Consider the following 18,058-nt stretch of genomic DNA (forward strand, 5'->3'; position numbering starts at 1 on the left):
GATGCCATATAGTCACTCCATTCTTCAGTGATGTGCCACACTAGTCCTCACCTGGTGGTCCTGTTGTATGTTTTTCTGGAGACTTTAACTCTCTAAAGATCGGTCACTTCATACACTCACATCATCCATCCATCTCATTGAGGGTCTATCCCCTTCTTCTTTCTCCAGGAATTTTACCTTCTATTACTGTTTTGAGAACTCCTTTGTCCTCCCAACATATCCAAAACATTTCAGCTTTCATCTGTCAATATCCTTAAGGAGCCCTTAAAGTTCTACCAAATCCTTTCTAGCATCGGTATCATCCTTTCATCACATCACCACATCTCAAAAGTGGTTATCCTTTCCCTACCAGAGTCTTTAGATTCCAAGTTTCACAATCAGTCACTGTTGGAAAAAGAGCTGCATCCAGAATACTAAACTTTGTTCCTGTGGAGATAGATCCATCCTTCTGGATTTTAGACAAGTCTGACTGCTGTTTTAGCCATTCCTAAAAAAATTTTTATAAAAAAATATTCCATAATTTCTTCTCAAAATTATTTTTTGAATGTGTAAGTAGCAATCATGCTTTACTTCATTTTCTTGTGTCTTGTTATTATCTTTCATTCTAGGTAGAATACAGTAAAATTTATCCCACTGGCAAATAAATAATACAAAATATTGGACATTTATTTTAATGCATTTTCTCAACTGAAAATATATACAGAAATTGACACTTACCTCAAATTCTTTTTTATGAATTTGTGCTAAACAGAATGGACACTTCAGAATGACCTGTGGGCATCTATCATCTATATGTCCATTCAATGTTTGACGTTTCATTGAAGCATTACAATGAGGACAATGCACTTTAGCAGAGCCACACTTATTTTTGTGTTTCTGCAAATTACAAAATATAGTTTAAAGGTTATCAGAATAATCACGTTCCATAAATAAACTACATGCAATTCTTCCAGGAGAACTGAGCATCCATTCTCTATTAAATACTAAACAGGAGAACCTTTATAATTACATCAGTATTTAACAAAATGTTAGGGTTTTTTTGTTTTTTTTTGTGACATACACTAGTACAACATATAGAGTACATTTTTTTTTTTACATTTAATTAATGTGCAAAGGATTTTAGATATATATAAAATTACTGAAGAAATTTTAGAATAATAATATTTCAATGAAGATTTTTGAAGATATTTACTTCTAGACTGACAGCTATATCGCTAACTATAGAGTGAAGAACCTGGATGTCACTGATGAAATCTATGACATCACACAACATTTCATTCAATAGCAACATAGAAAGCAAAAAATAATGAGAAAACTGATAAAGAAAGTGTAGCATTGAGAGAGCTAAATTCATGTATAAAATAATTTATTATTATTATTTGGTGGCCTCCATGGAGTCAACAGACTCATCATGGGAGGCTCACTCAACTAGTAACATGCTATCATAATGAGCTTTGATGTTATTTACACTACCTGCACTCACAGACAACTCTCCACATAAAAAAATCTACTCACTCCCTTCTTCACCACATCTTTATACAACTTCCAGAGATGGCCTCTTGTTCTTCCTATCTTAATATCCACTCTTTTTATAATTTTTTCTCTATTAATCTGATAGAATCCCTCAACTCAAAGGTCTCTACTGTATCTCCTCTTTTCTTCCTATCCACAAACCTCTGTAATCCACATTCTCTCAAACGTTCTTCATAACCAACACACCAAAGTCCTGATATCAATTTGGTTAAAAAACATTTAATTTTCTTGACCATAAAAGCTCTAGAATGACTTCTAATGGGACTATATTGATCAAGTATATATAATAAACAACTAAGATCATGCATGCTCTATGCATGTATTGTAGATGCTCTGTTCTTTGTCTAATATAATTGGAATCGGTTCATTATAGTTTGTAACAGTTTTTTTACTTTTTAGTGCCTTACATCAGTTATGTACCCTGAAGATGCCAACAGCCTTAGTTAGTGAAACTAGTTGATATAACATAGTTGTTTATTATATGTACTTGATTAATATAGCCCCATTAGAAGTCATTCCAGATCAATTTGGTTATTCATCTTTGGACCCTCTCTAGTGTTTTCACATTACATCACAATGAAAACTAGGTGACCAAATCTGAGCACAACAGTCCACATGTATCTGACCAATGCCTTAAATATAGAGGTGCTGTTGCCTCATCATCCCTACATGTCACTGTACTTTTTATCGCAGCAGCAATACAACGTGCAGTCTTTGCAACACATGTGATGTGCCCCTGGAATTTCAGTCTAGTGTTTACCATCAACTCCAAGATCCTGAATCTCATTTACTTTGCATTTATTTATATTAAAACTGCAACCCCCCACTTATATGTCCAAGCTAAGTCTATTGAAATCCTCCTGTAGAGAATTAAAATCAGCACTACTCCAGATAATTCTACCTAACTTTGCATCATCAGCAAACATTTGAAGATCCCCAGTTAATCCACATGAAATATCATTAACAAATAAGTTCAACAGAAAGGGCCTCAGAACAGAACCCTGAGGCATGCCATCAGTCACCTTCCTTTCTGGGATGGCTCCATCATACACAACTTGCTGGTATTGTTCAGAGAGCCAATCTCCAATCCATCTAACCAATGTACTATCTATTTCCATTCTTTGCAGCTTGTATACCAACTTATGTGGTAATCTATCAAATGCTTTTGCAAAGTCCAAGAATATAACTGTACATGATTATCCCTTATCCAACACATTTGTCACCTTATCATAAAACATGAGCAGATTGCTAAAACAAGACCTGCCCTTCACAAACCTATGCTGACCATCATAAAGAATCCTATGTCCATCAACCCAATCCTGTATTCTGTTTCTAATCAATTTTTCCAACACTTTGATCACAACTGCAGATATACAGACCAGTCTATAATTGGAAACTTCTGTTCTCAAACCATGCTCGTGGAGAAGTATTATTTTATCTTCTTTCCACTCCTCAAGAACCTTCCCACTGCTAGACTTTCACTAAATAAACAGGACAAGGGCCTAGCTAACTCTTTTTCAAATTCTTTAAATATATATGGTGATATGTCATACATTCCAACAGCCTTATTAACATCTAACCCAAGCAACACTTGATACACCTCTGATTCTTTCATCTTTAATACTCCTAATTCTTGCCTCCCTTCTACATGTTGCACAACATCATTCACACCACTATGATATACACTGATGAAGTTTTCATTAAATAATTCCACTATATCATTTTCTATGGTTACTCTTCTACCATAACTATCCACCAGTATCAACCTGCCATAATTATTTTTCTCTTGCTTGGCACATAATAGAAAAATTCCTTTAGATTAGCTTTGACCTGACTGACCAATCTCCTCATGTTCTACTTTTTTTTTTTTTTTTTCAACCATGCTTGTCACATTTCTGGCCTGCACTTTATATTCTTCATGCATTTGTTCACTGCAAACTGTCTTGTACTTCCTCCATAACACTGCTTGATTTCACTGTTCATCCACCTCACTCCTACTCTATTTATTCACTTAACTCTTGGTATGCAGTTATGCAATAAGTTATGCTTGTGTTTAGATAAATTTCTTATGCACTGCCAACATCTTTTCTACAGAATTCATCATCATCATGCCTATTAAGGATTTAGACCTAGAGTGGCCTGTTCCAGCCTTAGAAGTTATCATTGAATCTTTTAAGAGGACGCCCTGATTTTCTTTTTCCTAATAGCTTGTACTTTAAGGCTTGTTATGGTAATCTTTCTGTTTTCATTCTTTGAATGTGTTCCATCCATTTATGTTTATATTTTTAATTTTTTCTATTGCTGATTCCTGGTTCAATTCTTTCATAATTTCTTCATTTCTTTTCTGATCAAATAGAGTATACTTTGCAGTTTTTCTCATAAACTTCATTTCAGCTGTTATTAATCTTTGTCTTTTTGTTTTATTGTCCAGATTTCACTTCCATACAATAGGACTGGTAGGGCTAATGTATCGTATACTTTTAGTCTGTTTTGTTTTTGAACTAGGTTTGGTTTAAATATAGAGTTAATTACCATTGTTATTTTTAAATATTCTGCAATTTTTAGGTTTATATCTTTTTCATATGTAATCATACAACCTACGTAGTAAAATGAATTCACCTGTTCTAAAATCTTGTTATCGATTACTATTTTAGTTCTTACTGGATACTGTCCTTTAACCCCCCCAACTGGCCACGACATCCAGCTAAATCTGGATATGAAGCTCTAAAACCCATTGAATAACATGGATAAGAAGTGCAATTTGGTGTCACTATTTCATCCACATTGGCCAGTAGGGAGGTTAAAGGCCATAGTTTTTGGTTTTTCTGTTGATATTATCTTTCCATAATCTTTGGCTATCTCATTTAGATTTAAAATAGCTTTCTGTAAATTATCTTCAGAATTTGTAATTATTATTTGGTCATTGGCAAAAAAAGGAGAGTGTTTAAGTTCACAGTAGGAAAAAGTTTAATACCTTGATTGGAATTATTCCATTTAGGTATATATTAAAAAAAAGAGTTGCTGGGGGGGGGGACATCCCTGTCAGACTCCTTGATTTATCTCTCTCGTATATGATAGCTCAATTCATCAACCCAATATATTGATGCTAGCTGACTATGGAACTTCTCATAATCACCCACCTTATAATCGACATATAGACTTGATAATATTTTCCTGTTTGACCACCTTCCAAACGAATACCGCATGATCATTTTCACCAACAGGTAGTAGTGTTGATACGTCATTCACAACCACATCCTCTCAGGATATCACCAAATCCAACACCGATAAACCTCATGGTGCTTTAGATAGTTATCCTGCAAAAACTCAAAAATTTCACTCTCCTTGTTACTATACACTAATCTCTTCTTTCCAATCCACATTCCTATAATTAAAATCTATTAGTATCATCTTCCTTTTACTTGCCCAACTAATTTGTCTAAACATTTCACAATCAATACTGTCCACATGAATGTTGAATAATGGAGTCCATGTGTGCATAAACACTTATATACTTCAGGTGGCTCTAGAGTCGCTGAAACACGTGGCAGTGGATTTGAGCTGTGGTAAAAAAAAAGTGTTTTTTAAACAATGTATAGTGTGAATTCTTTTATTATTTTTTCTCACTAACACCTTTAGTGGTGCTGCTTTTGGAGTTTCGTTGTTATATATTGTGTTATTTTGGGTTACTGAGAAGGTGAAGTCAGAGACAGAAGGATTTGTGGTGGAAGTGAAGATAAGTTTTCGCTATTCAGTATAGTTAAATATAGCGTTTAAGTACAGGGGGTCTGCGAGTTACGTCGGAGATCCGTTTCTACGGACCGACGTAAGGCGATTTTCGATGCAAGAAGGAATTACCATAGCCTAACCTAAAACACCCTAAAGTCATACGTATATATCAAGAAACAGAACTAGGCCATCTTCCAGCCAAAGAACAAGAAGCCTTTCCACCTCAATCATGAACCTATTTTTTCGTAATCACAGTCGATTTCATGGGTGCCAATCCTTTCACGTGTTCAAGGATGCAAACTTCATCCTTGATAATAGTCCCGACTGTGGTACGGCTTAAGTTCAATGCGCGGCCGATGTTCGTTGCAGTTTCTCCCTTTTTTTGCCCTTTTAATAATGTCTAATTTCACTTCTAATGTAATGGCTTTACTTTTCTTCGACACACTGCCATCAGAAGAGTCTATCTTACGTTTGGGAACCATATTGAAGGGTAAAAAGTCACAAAAAAACACAAACACAAAAGTGAGAGAGCGGATGTAAACAAAGCACACGGTACCCAAAGAGTGTATGCTGGGACCCAAGCAGTGCCACCTCTCCCAAATAAACGGCGTGTAACAGCATATTCTTCCGCCGCACTCACAAACAAGTTCGCCTGCGACGTTTGAATTTTACGTCATGCTGCTTCAAGTAGAAATTCATTTTTTAAATTATTTATGGGATTACTGCCGTAAAGTCAAAACGATGCATGCCAAGGATGACATAGGTCGACCACATATACACACACACATAATATAGTGTTTATATAGCATTTAGTTTATCTAGTGTTTATATAGCATTTAGTTTATCTAGCGTTTATATATATTTAGAGATTAGTTTAGTAGTTCCTCAGCAGTAAGTGAATGATGGCCGCAGCTCCAATTACAAATGCCGTGTCACCAAGTCCTCTCTCACCCACCACACATCCACTCTGGACACGTGTAACATAATAAAGGATTTTGTGGCATGTATGCATGTCCGGAGTGGATATGTGGTGGGTGAGAGAAGGGGGAGTGCATATATGCACAAAAGTAAATATTTCGATAACCGACCTAGTTGCATCAGGGAAGGAAATGAATGTCAGGCGATGAGTAGTGTGATAGGAGAGAATGACGAGTGAAATATGAAAAAATAAGAGTTGCGAGTGAGGAAGACTTGAATGACTGAAGTTTTCGGAGATGGTCTGGATTGGGAGAATGAATGGCGAGTAAGAGTGACTAACTTGCAGAGAGAGACAGATGAGCTGAAAGAGGAGTAGGAGGAGGAATGTCTCAGGAACGAGATGAGATTAGGTGAATGGAAGAGATCAATGCAAGGTGAATTAGAGAAAGAGTGAGAGAGTTATGGGAATGATAGAAGAGGAGAGAATAGAAACAGTAGGAGAGAGGGAATGAGAGAGAGGTATGGGAATGATAGAAGAGTAGAGAATAGGAGCAGTTGTTAAAATGTTTTTATTCTATTATTATCTTATTAAAATATGTTATCAAATCTTCAAATATATCTTGTCTTCTGCACCTTTGTAAAAACTATAGTTATCTCATTTAAACCTTTCTTCTTAACCTTTACTATACTTCTGACTTATGGCTGCAAATAATAAAGCTCACGTGTGCAAAATTTACAGAACAAAGAAATCACCTCTGGCTGGAGCCAATCTCTTTGTCTGACCTACTGGTGTTTATTCTCAACTGAATTTGGAAAATTTATTTAGTTTCCAGTTGCACCACCAAATTCGTGGGTAGGAGTTGAATCTCCATCCAAAAGAATAACACACAGTAAAATGTAGGGAACTTTCCTCTTTTATCTATCAACGTATATTTACTAATCTACAGAAGTGGCAATCTAACTTTAGGACACACAGATTCGAATTAGTGCATTGGAAATAGAAATCAGGCAAGTTATTTAAACATGAAAACAATTTATTTATCATCAAGGAAATGTACAAAAGGTTAAAACTAAAGATTCAAGTAAATCAGGTTCTATGCTTCAAAGGCAATTCTCAGTACAATTCACAATTACTACTCTTATGAAGACAATTTTTGTAAGACCACGTCTATAATATTTCCTTTGTTAACACCTTATCACACTTAAAGCAATCTCACTTAAACAAACTCAGGCATAGCTACTAGCAATAATATTAAACACGCAATATTTCACCTTAACAATTAGCCAAGTTTTCTCTCATATATAATTTAACAAGACCATTCAAAGGTTAGTATAAAGCCTAAAGTCCTCAAGTATCACAACAAACAAACTCTACAAGTCACCATTACAATTCTGTCTATAGCTAAAACAACAGAAAGATCTTACTTTAAAAACAGTTGTCTGGTCCTCTCCGATTGATCCTTGGAATCGATTCCTTCTACCGCCCTTAAGCAACGAACACGGGTACTTTCTCCGGGATTATTGAAATCTCCTCTTACTATTTTCCAGAGTCGGGAACTTGGCGGCATTGAACTCCAGTATCTACTTTCTTCTAGGAATAACTTAAATTAGTTGTTTCGCACTTCTGGCATCTAATGGCTGGAATGCAGGTCCTGTTGGCGATTGCGAATCATCTTCTACAATGATTAGCAAAACTCCGTCGCCGTAACGTACATCTTATCCCAGTAAATGCTCGATCCTTGCTGACCTCGTCGCCTTCTCGAGCCCGTAACTTCATGTGACCTCGTAACTTCTCGCTGACCAAAACCACTAAAAAGCTCCATATCGCCGTAGCAAATCCCCTCATATCTCTCCGATGACCTTGGGTTCTGCTACGTATTAATCCCTTGGGTATTATACGTTGTTCTGCACTCGCTACCTTTTTTTCGGTCATTGCATTAAAGTGCAAAACCCCCCTTGCAATATGGATCTTCGAGGTTGCAGTTGCCCCAGGTCATTAGTTAATACCCTAATCCATCTAGAATTACTGTCTAAAGAAACTTTAGACAGTAATTCTAAATTGTCTAAAGAAACTAAGAGGTTTCTTTAGACAATTTATCTTACTTTTGTAGAAGAACAAAAACCCAAAAGGGTTTTTGTTCTTCTACAAAAACCCTTTTGGGGTGACAATATTCAGTAATATACAAAAATATTTTCAAATTAGAAAATATGAAAATTTTTCTATTAGCCCACAAGTATTTTTAATGAATCGTGTTTACCAGTAAAATCGGTATATAAGGTATTTTTGTATAAAAATCCTTCTATACACGATTTTACACAGTAGAAGAGAGGGAATGAGAGAGAGAGAGAGAGAGACGGGTATGGGAATGATAGAAAAGGAGAGAATAAAAACAGTAGAAGAGAGGAAATGAGAAGAATGCGAGAGAGAGTACTGGAACCAGGGATAGAGTGATGCCAGGACAGCAGGTAAATAGGGAAACACAGAGAGAAAGGGTTAGAGAGTGAGGGTTGTAGGCGAGCAATCAAGGAACAGAGTGGTAAGAGGTGTGATGTATGGAGACTTGATGATCCGGGTTGTGCAAGATAGGATGCCAGAGGAGTGTCTGCCTGGAGGGACGATAGAAAGTGTGACTATGGCAATTAAGAGGGGTGAAAGGATGGATGAAATGATTGTGATGGTGGGCATGAATGACTTGAGAGGCAATGTAAATTGGGTGGCGAGAGATCTGAGATTCTTGCTTGAGGTTGAACAAAAGAAAACGCAGAGAGGAAAGATTATGTGTGTTGCCCAGGTATCATAGTGATGAGCTGACCAAAAGAGCAGTAATACTTAATAACATAATAGCCAGAATATGTCAGAAGAGAGGATTGAAATATGTGGATGCTTGGAGGGCATTTGAGGACAGAAGGGAATTATATGTGAGAGACCACCTGCATTTGAATGAGGAAGGAGGTAGGAAGGGATTGCTGTTTTCTGAATGAGTCAGTGTATCAATGCAGGGAAACTAGAATTCCCAGGGTGATTGGTAGCAGGGGGTGGCCTCTTGTGGGAAAGGGGGGGATAACATCAGGTAACAGAGAGTCCAGGTGAGGGGGGGGTCTAGAGGGGGATAATGATAGGTATAGAAGCAGTGACATTTTTATGCTTTATACTAATGCCAGAAGTATTCAGAAATAAAGGAGACGAATTGGTGGCACTGACAGCATCAGCCTGGCCAAAGATTATTGGGATCTCGGAGACGTGGTTGACAGAAAATGATATAAAAACAGGAATTGAAGTAGCAGGGTATAGCATTTTTCAGCAGGATAGGAAAGGAAAACGAGATGGAGTACTGCTTATGATAAGTGATGACTTATGTCCTCTAAGAGTGGAGACTTTGGAAGGCTGTGACACTAATGGTTTTGAAAGCATATGGTGTGAGGTAGAAGTCGCCAAGACAGGATATTTAGTAGAGTGTTGCTACAAATGCATGTAATAATAAAGGAATGGAATTTCTAGAATTCTTGAGGGACAAATGTCATAGAGGGAACAAGAGGTTCAAGAGTTTTGAATTTGCTCATAGCATCAGAAGAGCTGATAATAACTGAGATAACATCTCTCCCACCAGTTGGAGAGATGTGACCATGTGTTTTGACTTGGAAGATGAATAGACATGCAGGAGTATCAAAGAAAAGGGAACATATGTGGAATTATAAGGCAGGTGATTATAATAGTCTTAGATATCAACTTGGGGCAGTTCCACAGAGGGCAGAATTGGAAGGCCAGGATATCATTAGTGCTTGGGAAATTGTGAAGGAATATTTGTTAGTAGCAATAGTAAGCTGCATTCCATGAATGAAGATGCAGACACAATTTGGTGTAAATGGATGACAAACAATATCAAATAGGAACTGCATATAAGGTTATAAGGAGAGGGATGGAGAGCAGATGCACGAAGAATATAAGACGCAGGCCAGGAGAGTGACTAGTGTGGTGAGGAAGGCAAAACTGGAATATGAGAAGAGATTGGCACTAAGATCCAAAGAAAATCCTAGGGAATTTTTAGCTATGTGGCCAGTAGGAGGAGAAATGATTGTGGAAGAATGATATTGTGTGATAAAAATGGAAATAGAGTGACTGATGCAGAGGACATAGTGGAGAGTTTGATGAGCACTTTATTGGATTATTTCATCCTGGAGAAGGTTTAAATACTAGAGGGATAGGGCAGGCTCAGGGTTTAGAGGAGAGTGTGTTCCAAATACTCAGTACTCTGAATGTCAGTAAAGCTGTGGGACTGGATGGTATTTCACCATGGGTTTTGAGAGAATGTGCTAAAGAACTGACAGCTCCATTGGCCTGGCTCTTCAATAAAAGTCTGGCTGCAGGAAAGGTACCCAATAAATGGAAGGAAGGCAAGATAGTGCCGCTGCATAAGGGCAGTAGCAGACTGGAAGTGTCTAATTATAGGCCAGTTTGTGTGTCATCAATAGTTGTTAAGGTCTTGGAGAAATTAGAGAGGGACTATATACAGCATTGGTCAGATGAGGGTAATATTATCTGTGATAATCAACATTGATTTGCTAAGGAGTGCTCTTGCTTTAGTAATATGATTGCCTTTTATTATAAAGTGACAAGAACAGTTGATGAGGGAAAGGCATATACTGCCATTTTTTTGGATTTTGCAAAGGCATTTGACAGGATGCCACATGGTAAGCTGATATTTAAGTTGCAGCACATGGGTTAGTCAACTGATACCTATCAGAATTGGCTGTCTGATAGGTATCAGAGAGTTGTGTATGGTAGAGCAACATCAAGGAGGCAGAAGATAACAAGTGAGGTTCCACAGGGCTCAATACTGGGACCTGTATTATTCAACCTTTATATTAATGACATTGTCAATGGATTGCAGGGGGGGAGGGGGGATATTCAGTTGTTTGCAGATGATGTGAAGCTGGAAAGGTTATCAGTAATAGTGCATATATAGCAGTCCTGCACGAGGATTTGAATAAACTAGACAATGGGCAAATGAATGGGGCATCAGTTTAATGCAGCAAAATATAAAGTCTTGAAGTTTGGGATCCATTGATGGGAGGCTGCATACTCAATTGGAGGAGCTGTACTGGAGGAAGTAGGAGAGACAAGAGATCTGGGGGTGATGATTGATAGAAAACTGAAATTCAGGGAGCGTATTGCAAAGGTGGTGAAGGTAACCCAGAGGATTGCTGCAATACTAAGATGAATGATGACCTGCAGAGATAAAAGAGTTATCATTCCGTTCTATAAGACCCTGATCAGACCACACTTAGACTATTGTTCTCAAATTTGGTCCCCAGGATTTGAAAGGGATAAATACAATATCAGTCATGAGGAACAGCTGAGGGAACGTGGACTGCATAGTTTGGTGGAAAGAAAGAGAGGTGATATGAGACTTTTAAACTGTTGAGAGGTAGTTACAGGGTGGACACTGGGGAGTTCTTTCGCTTGGTGGAACAGTGGGAAGGAGCAATGAGAAGGGGCCAACCCTGGAAGTTACAAAAGGAAGCTGTGAGCAAGAGGGTGAGGAGTGGTTTCTTTGCATGGAGGGTGGTTGAACCATGAAATGCATTGCCTGAGAGAGTGGTGAGAGCAAGAACAGTCAATGAGTTCAAGGAGTTGTATTATAGACTTTGTGTTTCCTAAGGACCTCCCACGATGAGTCTCTCGACTCCATGGAGGCCTGAATAATAATAATAATTCCCTGGCCATGCACAATTCCATAGTACATAGCCAAGAAGAAACCTGCCTTTATACTATTGCAAAAAAGTTGGAATACTTCTGTGACACAAATTCAAAGTAAAAAAAAAAGTATCATGTTCTGTTGTTAAAATATCTGAACAAATTGAATGCTATGCTTATAACATCAATAACTGCAAGAAGTAAAAATAGTTGCACTCAAAAAACAATAATTAGATTCTATTTGGAGGTGCTATATTCAGACAACAGCATCAGGATTATGAAGGAACAGAATCCTATGCACTAACTCATTTATACCTCATGTCCTATATATAGTCCACACTCAAATATATTCTTAAAAGATTTACATCCATAGAGAAAGTAATGGTATCAGTATTAGGAGTCTATCAGAAAAAAAGTAACCAGTATTGTCTATGACCCTGAAGTGATACTTTTGTTGAATATACCTATCAAATTTGTCAAAAGAAATTTTGGTACATGTGACAAGAAATTTTTCAAGATTGTTAATTATTTTATGCCAAGCGGTAAAGCAATATCTTCAGACTAAGAATATGGTGAAGAAGGCTTTCCTATTTGTTGACTTAGACCCATAACTTAGACCTTGAGTATTCCCAGGATTCATAAGTGAATTTCTGATACTCAACACTTTACTGATATGACCAACAAATCAACGCATCATTGCAAACTTTAAGATGAAGCGGATTAAGGTCATGTTTGAACAATATTTTGCAGTAAAGACTAACTGACATTAAAAGAATTTTGGAAGAGCCATAACATCAGAGATGATACAGATGACCAGGGATGGCTCATGCACAGGCACTGCAGCACCCCCAATTTTTCTCGATATATAAATATATTTATTAATTTATTTATATTTGCTTATAATATTTAATTTTATCATCAACAATCCTATACAATTCTCTTATTTTTTATAAAAAATAATAAAAATCCATCTTGTAGCACTTAGGAAGGCGAAGGATGCTAGCAGCACTGTGTTTACCACAGTGACATGCATATGCTATGCCAACAAGCATATGCACGTCATAGTGAGATGCGAGCTATTAGCGTAATGCAGCACTGTCTGTCATGTAGTTCCACTGTTGTTTATATGCAGTTTGTGCCAGTTAGAGTGTTTGTAGTGCTTATCGTGTTTACTCCATCTCTTTAAATATTTGGACATTACAATTAAGGGATTTAATTGTAATGTCCAAAAATTGTAAATCCATTCCTTTAATTACAATTAAAGGAATGGATTTCATTTTTAAGTAATTCTGAATTACCGGTATACTAAACTGTATAATTTTATTGATAATAAACAATATTTTTTCATGAAACAAAACAAGAAGAATATATTTTATTCTTAAGTAATTTTGAATTATACCAAACTGTATAATTTTATCGATAATAAACAATATTTTTTCATGTTTAATTTTTCTTTTTAATTTTTACCATAATTTTGATATTTTATCCAAACACACATACACTGTACTTACAGTGTGTATGTATGTTCCAAAAGTTGCAGCACCCCTACAATTTCAAGCTACGATTCGCCACTGCAGATGACACTGGCAAAACATGGGAGAATAAAACGGAAATTCACATTAATATTGGAAAAAATTTATGACCTTAAATTGTGCCTGATTAAGGATTCAAGCTCAATAACAGCAAAAAAAAAAAAAAAGTAACTGAAGTAGCACATATCGGCCTTGAAGTGACATCACAGGATGTGAAAGAGCCTGTTCATTCTGAAGGTCTCTTTGAAAAAATCCTCAACATTGAAGAAACTGCATCAGAACCGCTATATACACAAAAGATCTCAACAGTCAAAATCTAAAGGAAAGTGACTTCACAAACTGGAGTCATTATTGTCTTTACTGACCATGACTAAGCTAGAGCATTCAAGGCTAGCTTAAGGATTGTCATAATGAGTCAGATGTATTTATCCTGAATAAGATGTTGTAATTGAAGCAAAAATTAATTCTTTAAGAACATGGCTCACTCCCCATAATGATCAGAAGAAAGTCGGAAATTTATCCCTTCTGTGTCGCACACTGATATTAGGAGAGCAAGAAAGTTTCCTGCCTCTCTCTCTCTCTCCCCAAAAATAATTCTTTTCCCCTCCCACGTAACTATGAAAAATGATCAGAAGACTTCATCCAATAAAACTCACATGTTTACAAGGAATACTCCTCATTTGTTTCACTGAAAGTGAAACAAATGAGGAGTATTCCTTGTAAATAAGGAGTATTACAAGGAGTATTCCTTGTAATACTAAGGAATATTCCTCATTTACAAGGAGTATTCCTTGTAAATGAGGAGTATTACAAGGAATACTCCTCATTTGTTTCACTGAAAGTAAAACACTGTTCACTGAATTAACAAACTCTGATTACAGAAGTGGTGGTTTTGTTTTAAAACAGGTTGCCAAAGAAAATTTTTTTAAAAAATTTGTTTTGTTATAAAATTCGAGTTTTTTTAGTATTAAAATGTAATGTATTAGTTGAGTTTGTTTTGATTATATTTCATTTCTAAGTAAGTTCCTAAAAATGAAATCTTTCATTTAAATATAGAGCCTGTGTAGCTCTGTAGAAGTGGCGTTTGCAATCTACAGTACTTGACCGCACAACGAAAGGCATTCGAATCTAGTCACTGACTAGATGGACTTTTTCTAAGCCTTTTCTCGACCAGTTCCAGAGTTAGTCGATCTCTGGCACTGGCTTGCGGGTTTTTCCTCCTGGAAACTTGGGTTTTTCATCTCGTAAACTCAAGAAAATCAGCCATCGAACCCACATTATTCTCAGACATTAAATATATTGTGTTAGGGACCACCAGATGGCTTCACTTACTAGCCGCCTTCTTCACTGAGTGCCGATTAATTAGTGATAGCCTTGGGCCAGCTATCTCTGATTGGCTACCAGTGGAGATTGAACTGCTCACTGAGTCTCCAAAAGTTAGATAAGGCTAATGCCTTTTTGTTTCCCTGTATGGAAACAAAAAGGCATTAGCTGATTTTCTTTTTTTTTCATTTAAATATTTTGTAAGTAAAGTAAAACTTGAGTCTTTAAGTCTGTGCAATTTACAGTTGTGCTAATTTTAACATATTTTCTTGAAAAAAGGGGGAAAAAAAGGTCACTCGTTGCTTTTCAATTATGAAATACTCTTATTGCAAGTACTTTTTCTGTCTTGATCACAGTAAGTGGATGCTATCGTGCCGATTTCCTTTGTAATGATCCATATAGTGATCTATGTGATTTGATTTATAATTGAAAAGTTCTGATGACTTGTACTGGCTTTACTTGGGAGTTTAACTAAATTTTTTATTTTACGCAGATAATGTCATACCTGTAAATAAATAGTCTTCAGGATTAAGTAATGTAAAAAATGCTTTAACAAATCAGCAATATAAAAAAAATAAGTGGAATGCCTACAAAATAAGTAAAACATTTCGGCTACAAAGTACATTTTTTTTTTTTGTAAACATAGCAAATTAAATACAGAAACATGCCAGGATAAATATACAGAATAAATTGTTTGCAGAATAAAATGGAGTTTTTTTTTTTTTTAAACATGGAACCAGTGTTTATATTGTGTGGAATAAAAACTACATTATGAAAGAACAACTCTACTTAATGCAGAGGGTGTTCAACTAATGAGTGCCCATTTTGATAAAAGCTATCAACCTGGTGTATGCAATAGTGAGTTTATTGCTATCTCTTCATCTCTTCACAGGATGAAGAAACTCAGGTGTATGAAAAGGAGGTATTAAACCTGTTGCACAAACTGAATAAGGATTCAGAAATAGGGGCTGATAATCCTCGTACTTTGGTTACGAAATCTAAGCATGCTTGGAAGGTTGTGGGCCTTAAAGGCCTGTTAAAGCCATTGGGATAGGAATAGGGGCTGATGGGATATCAGCACGGGTACTAAAAGAGCGTTCAGCTGAACAGCTATTCTTTTGACCAGGCTGTTTAATACGAGTCTCAGAACAGGGAAAATTCTGTACGAATGGAAAGAATGTACGAGGTGGTATCAAAAAGCTAGCTCTGTTTACAAAAAATTACTTTATTTATCTACGTTTACACACTATCACCTTCAAAATAGTCCCCTTGCATATCAATACAGCGCTCCCAGCGTTCTTGCCACTTCTGGAATGTGTCCTGGAAGTCTTCTTTTCGTAGCATGTCAAGCACCTGCGATTCGTGCTGAATCTCCGCAATGGTGTCAAAACAGTGACCTTTGAGCTGGATCTTCATCTTCGGGAAGATGGCAAAGTCTGCAGGAGCCAAATCTGGTGAGTAAGGTGGATGCGAAAGTGAGATCATGTTGTTTCTGGCAAGAAACTCGTGTGTGAGGAGAGCTCGGTGACAGGGTGCATTGTCGTCATGGAGCATCCAATTTTTTGCGCGCCACAGATCTGGTCGTTTTCGCCGAATGTCCTCCCTCATCTTAAAACCTGGCAGTAGAACTAGCTATTGACGGTCTGGCCCCTGAGGACGAATTCTCGATATACAATGCCGCTAATGTCGAAAAAGATGATGAGCATGCACTTGATTGAGCTGCAGACCTGCCTCGCCTTTTTCGGTCATGGAGATGATGGGCTCTTCATCTCTCACAAGCGTAAATTCCTTCAACAAAGTTTACATAAACAGTCGTGGTTCTTAAGTAATTAAACTGTGCTTTTAATGTCTTAGTTGTTTTCCGCTCACAAGTTCGATTATTTTTAGAAACAATGCATTGCAAAATAAAGGATCAGGCAGAACTCTTTTAACAAATAATTAAAACATATTTATTTACATTAATATGAAATATACATGAATCAAACGATAAGGAGATTGCTTTCTCCACCCATCTAAAAATCTTCAGCATAAAATTATAACCATTTTGCTTCAACACTGAACAATCTCTTTAACTCAAAAACTTATTTACTCTCTGCTTACAATTCAAATTATTAAACTTCTAGTTTACTCGCAAAGAGGATAGCTAACTCTGTTAAGTCATTTTTACAAATTTGATATCAACTTCTAACATGCCAATTAACGCTCTTATAAACACTTCTTATTACTATTAAACTAATTCTCAACAGTCCATCTATAGCATATCTCCTAGATTATAAGAGAAAATGTACAAAAAGGATAGAACTTACAGAGGTTGTGTTGCACATTCAGTCAAGAGTCTTACACTAAAGTCTTTCTGGCATTTCTTTCATCTCAGATCTTAAGCTTCCTTCAGGAGTGTCTTGCTTCAGCGGCATCACGTCGGGATATTGGCGGGCTTTTGGACTGCAATCTGCAGTACTCGAATAGCACATGCAAGAAGTTTCAGCACATGGGCAAATTCTCCTCTGGATCCTACTTTGGGAACTTCTGCTTTTAACTGCTGCCGACTGGCTCTGGCTCTTTTCGGTAACAACGCTTCGCCTTTGCTCTCTCAACACTCCTCTGTCGGCAATTGGACCTGGACTCTCCTGCTTCATAACTAGGGGCCTTGCCTCTCCTCGTTCTCTGCTGCCACTGCTCTGGTTCCGACTACCTCTTGATGATCGGCTCAGTCCTCTTTTAATTTGCGATCTCGAGACCTTGCACTAAGGGGTTGTAAACCCTGAAGAAAATTGGCATTTCTCCTTGATCTTTTTGATAAGGCTGGCCCGTTCTTTTTTTTCCTCCTCCGTGCAGCTCTTTTGATCATATTTTGCCAGGCAGCAGAAACTTCTCTAAAACTAGCAGACCTCTTTGATATTTTCCTTGTCTTGCCGGGCAGCAGAAACTTCTCTAAAATTAGAAGACCTCTTTGATATTTTCCTTGTCGGGCAGCGGAAACTTCTCTAAAACTAGCTTTGAAGGTGTTCACGCGCAGAGCTCACAAACAACTTTCTTGTGCTCTTACACATAACTATATACAAAGTTCCGATGGCAAAGCATTGCCTTTGTTTTGATGTTAAAACAGTAAATAGTCACTTTCCATAGGGTTAACTACATTAATATTTAGCAAAATATACATAGAAACAAACAAGGTTATTTACAGTTCTCATGAGACTTGACCTCTGTAAAATCGATGTAAAGCACTTTGGTGATTTTAAGCTACATGGAATTTTACAGTGCAAAGACTGATGCATCCAACTATCAACCCATTAGTATCTTAGGAGTGGTAGTGAAGATTTTGGAAAAA

The 18,058-nt window shown here is 36.9% G+C and overlaps 1 protein-coding gene across 2 annotated transcripts in view; it reads right to left on the reverse strand.

Annotated features, from left to right (window-relative positions):
- Positions 1-18,058, reverse strand: part of LOC150105757 (TNF receptor-associated factor family protein DDB_G0272098-like) — a 176,145-nt gene that overhangs the window by 121,864 nt on the left and 36,223 nt on the right. For both annotated transcript variants that reach the window (XM_090394342.1, XM_090394341.1), the window contains exon 4: positions 718-876. In XM_090394342.1, coding sequence (XP_090250468.1) covers positions 718-876 — 159 coding nt within the window. The remainder of the gene's footprint in view (positions 1-717; positions 877-18,058) is intronic.

This window comes from Typopeltis vanoorti, chromosome 6 (genome assembly GCF_054136105.1).
Source record: "Typopeltis vanoorti isolate ZY-2024b chromosome 6, IOZ_Tvanoo_1.0, whole genome shotgun sequence".
Classification (NCBI taxonomy): domain Eukaryota; kingdom Metazoa; phylum Arthropoda; class Arachnida; order Uropygi; family Thelyphonidae; genus Typopeltis; species Typopeltis vanoorti.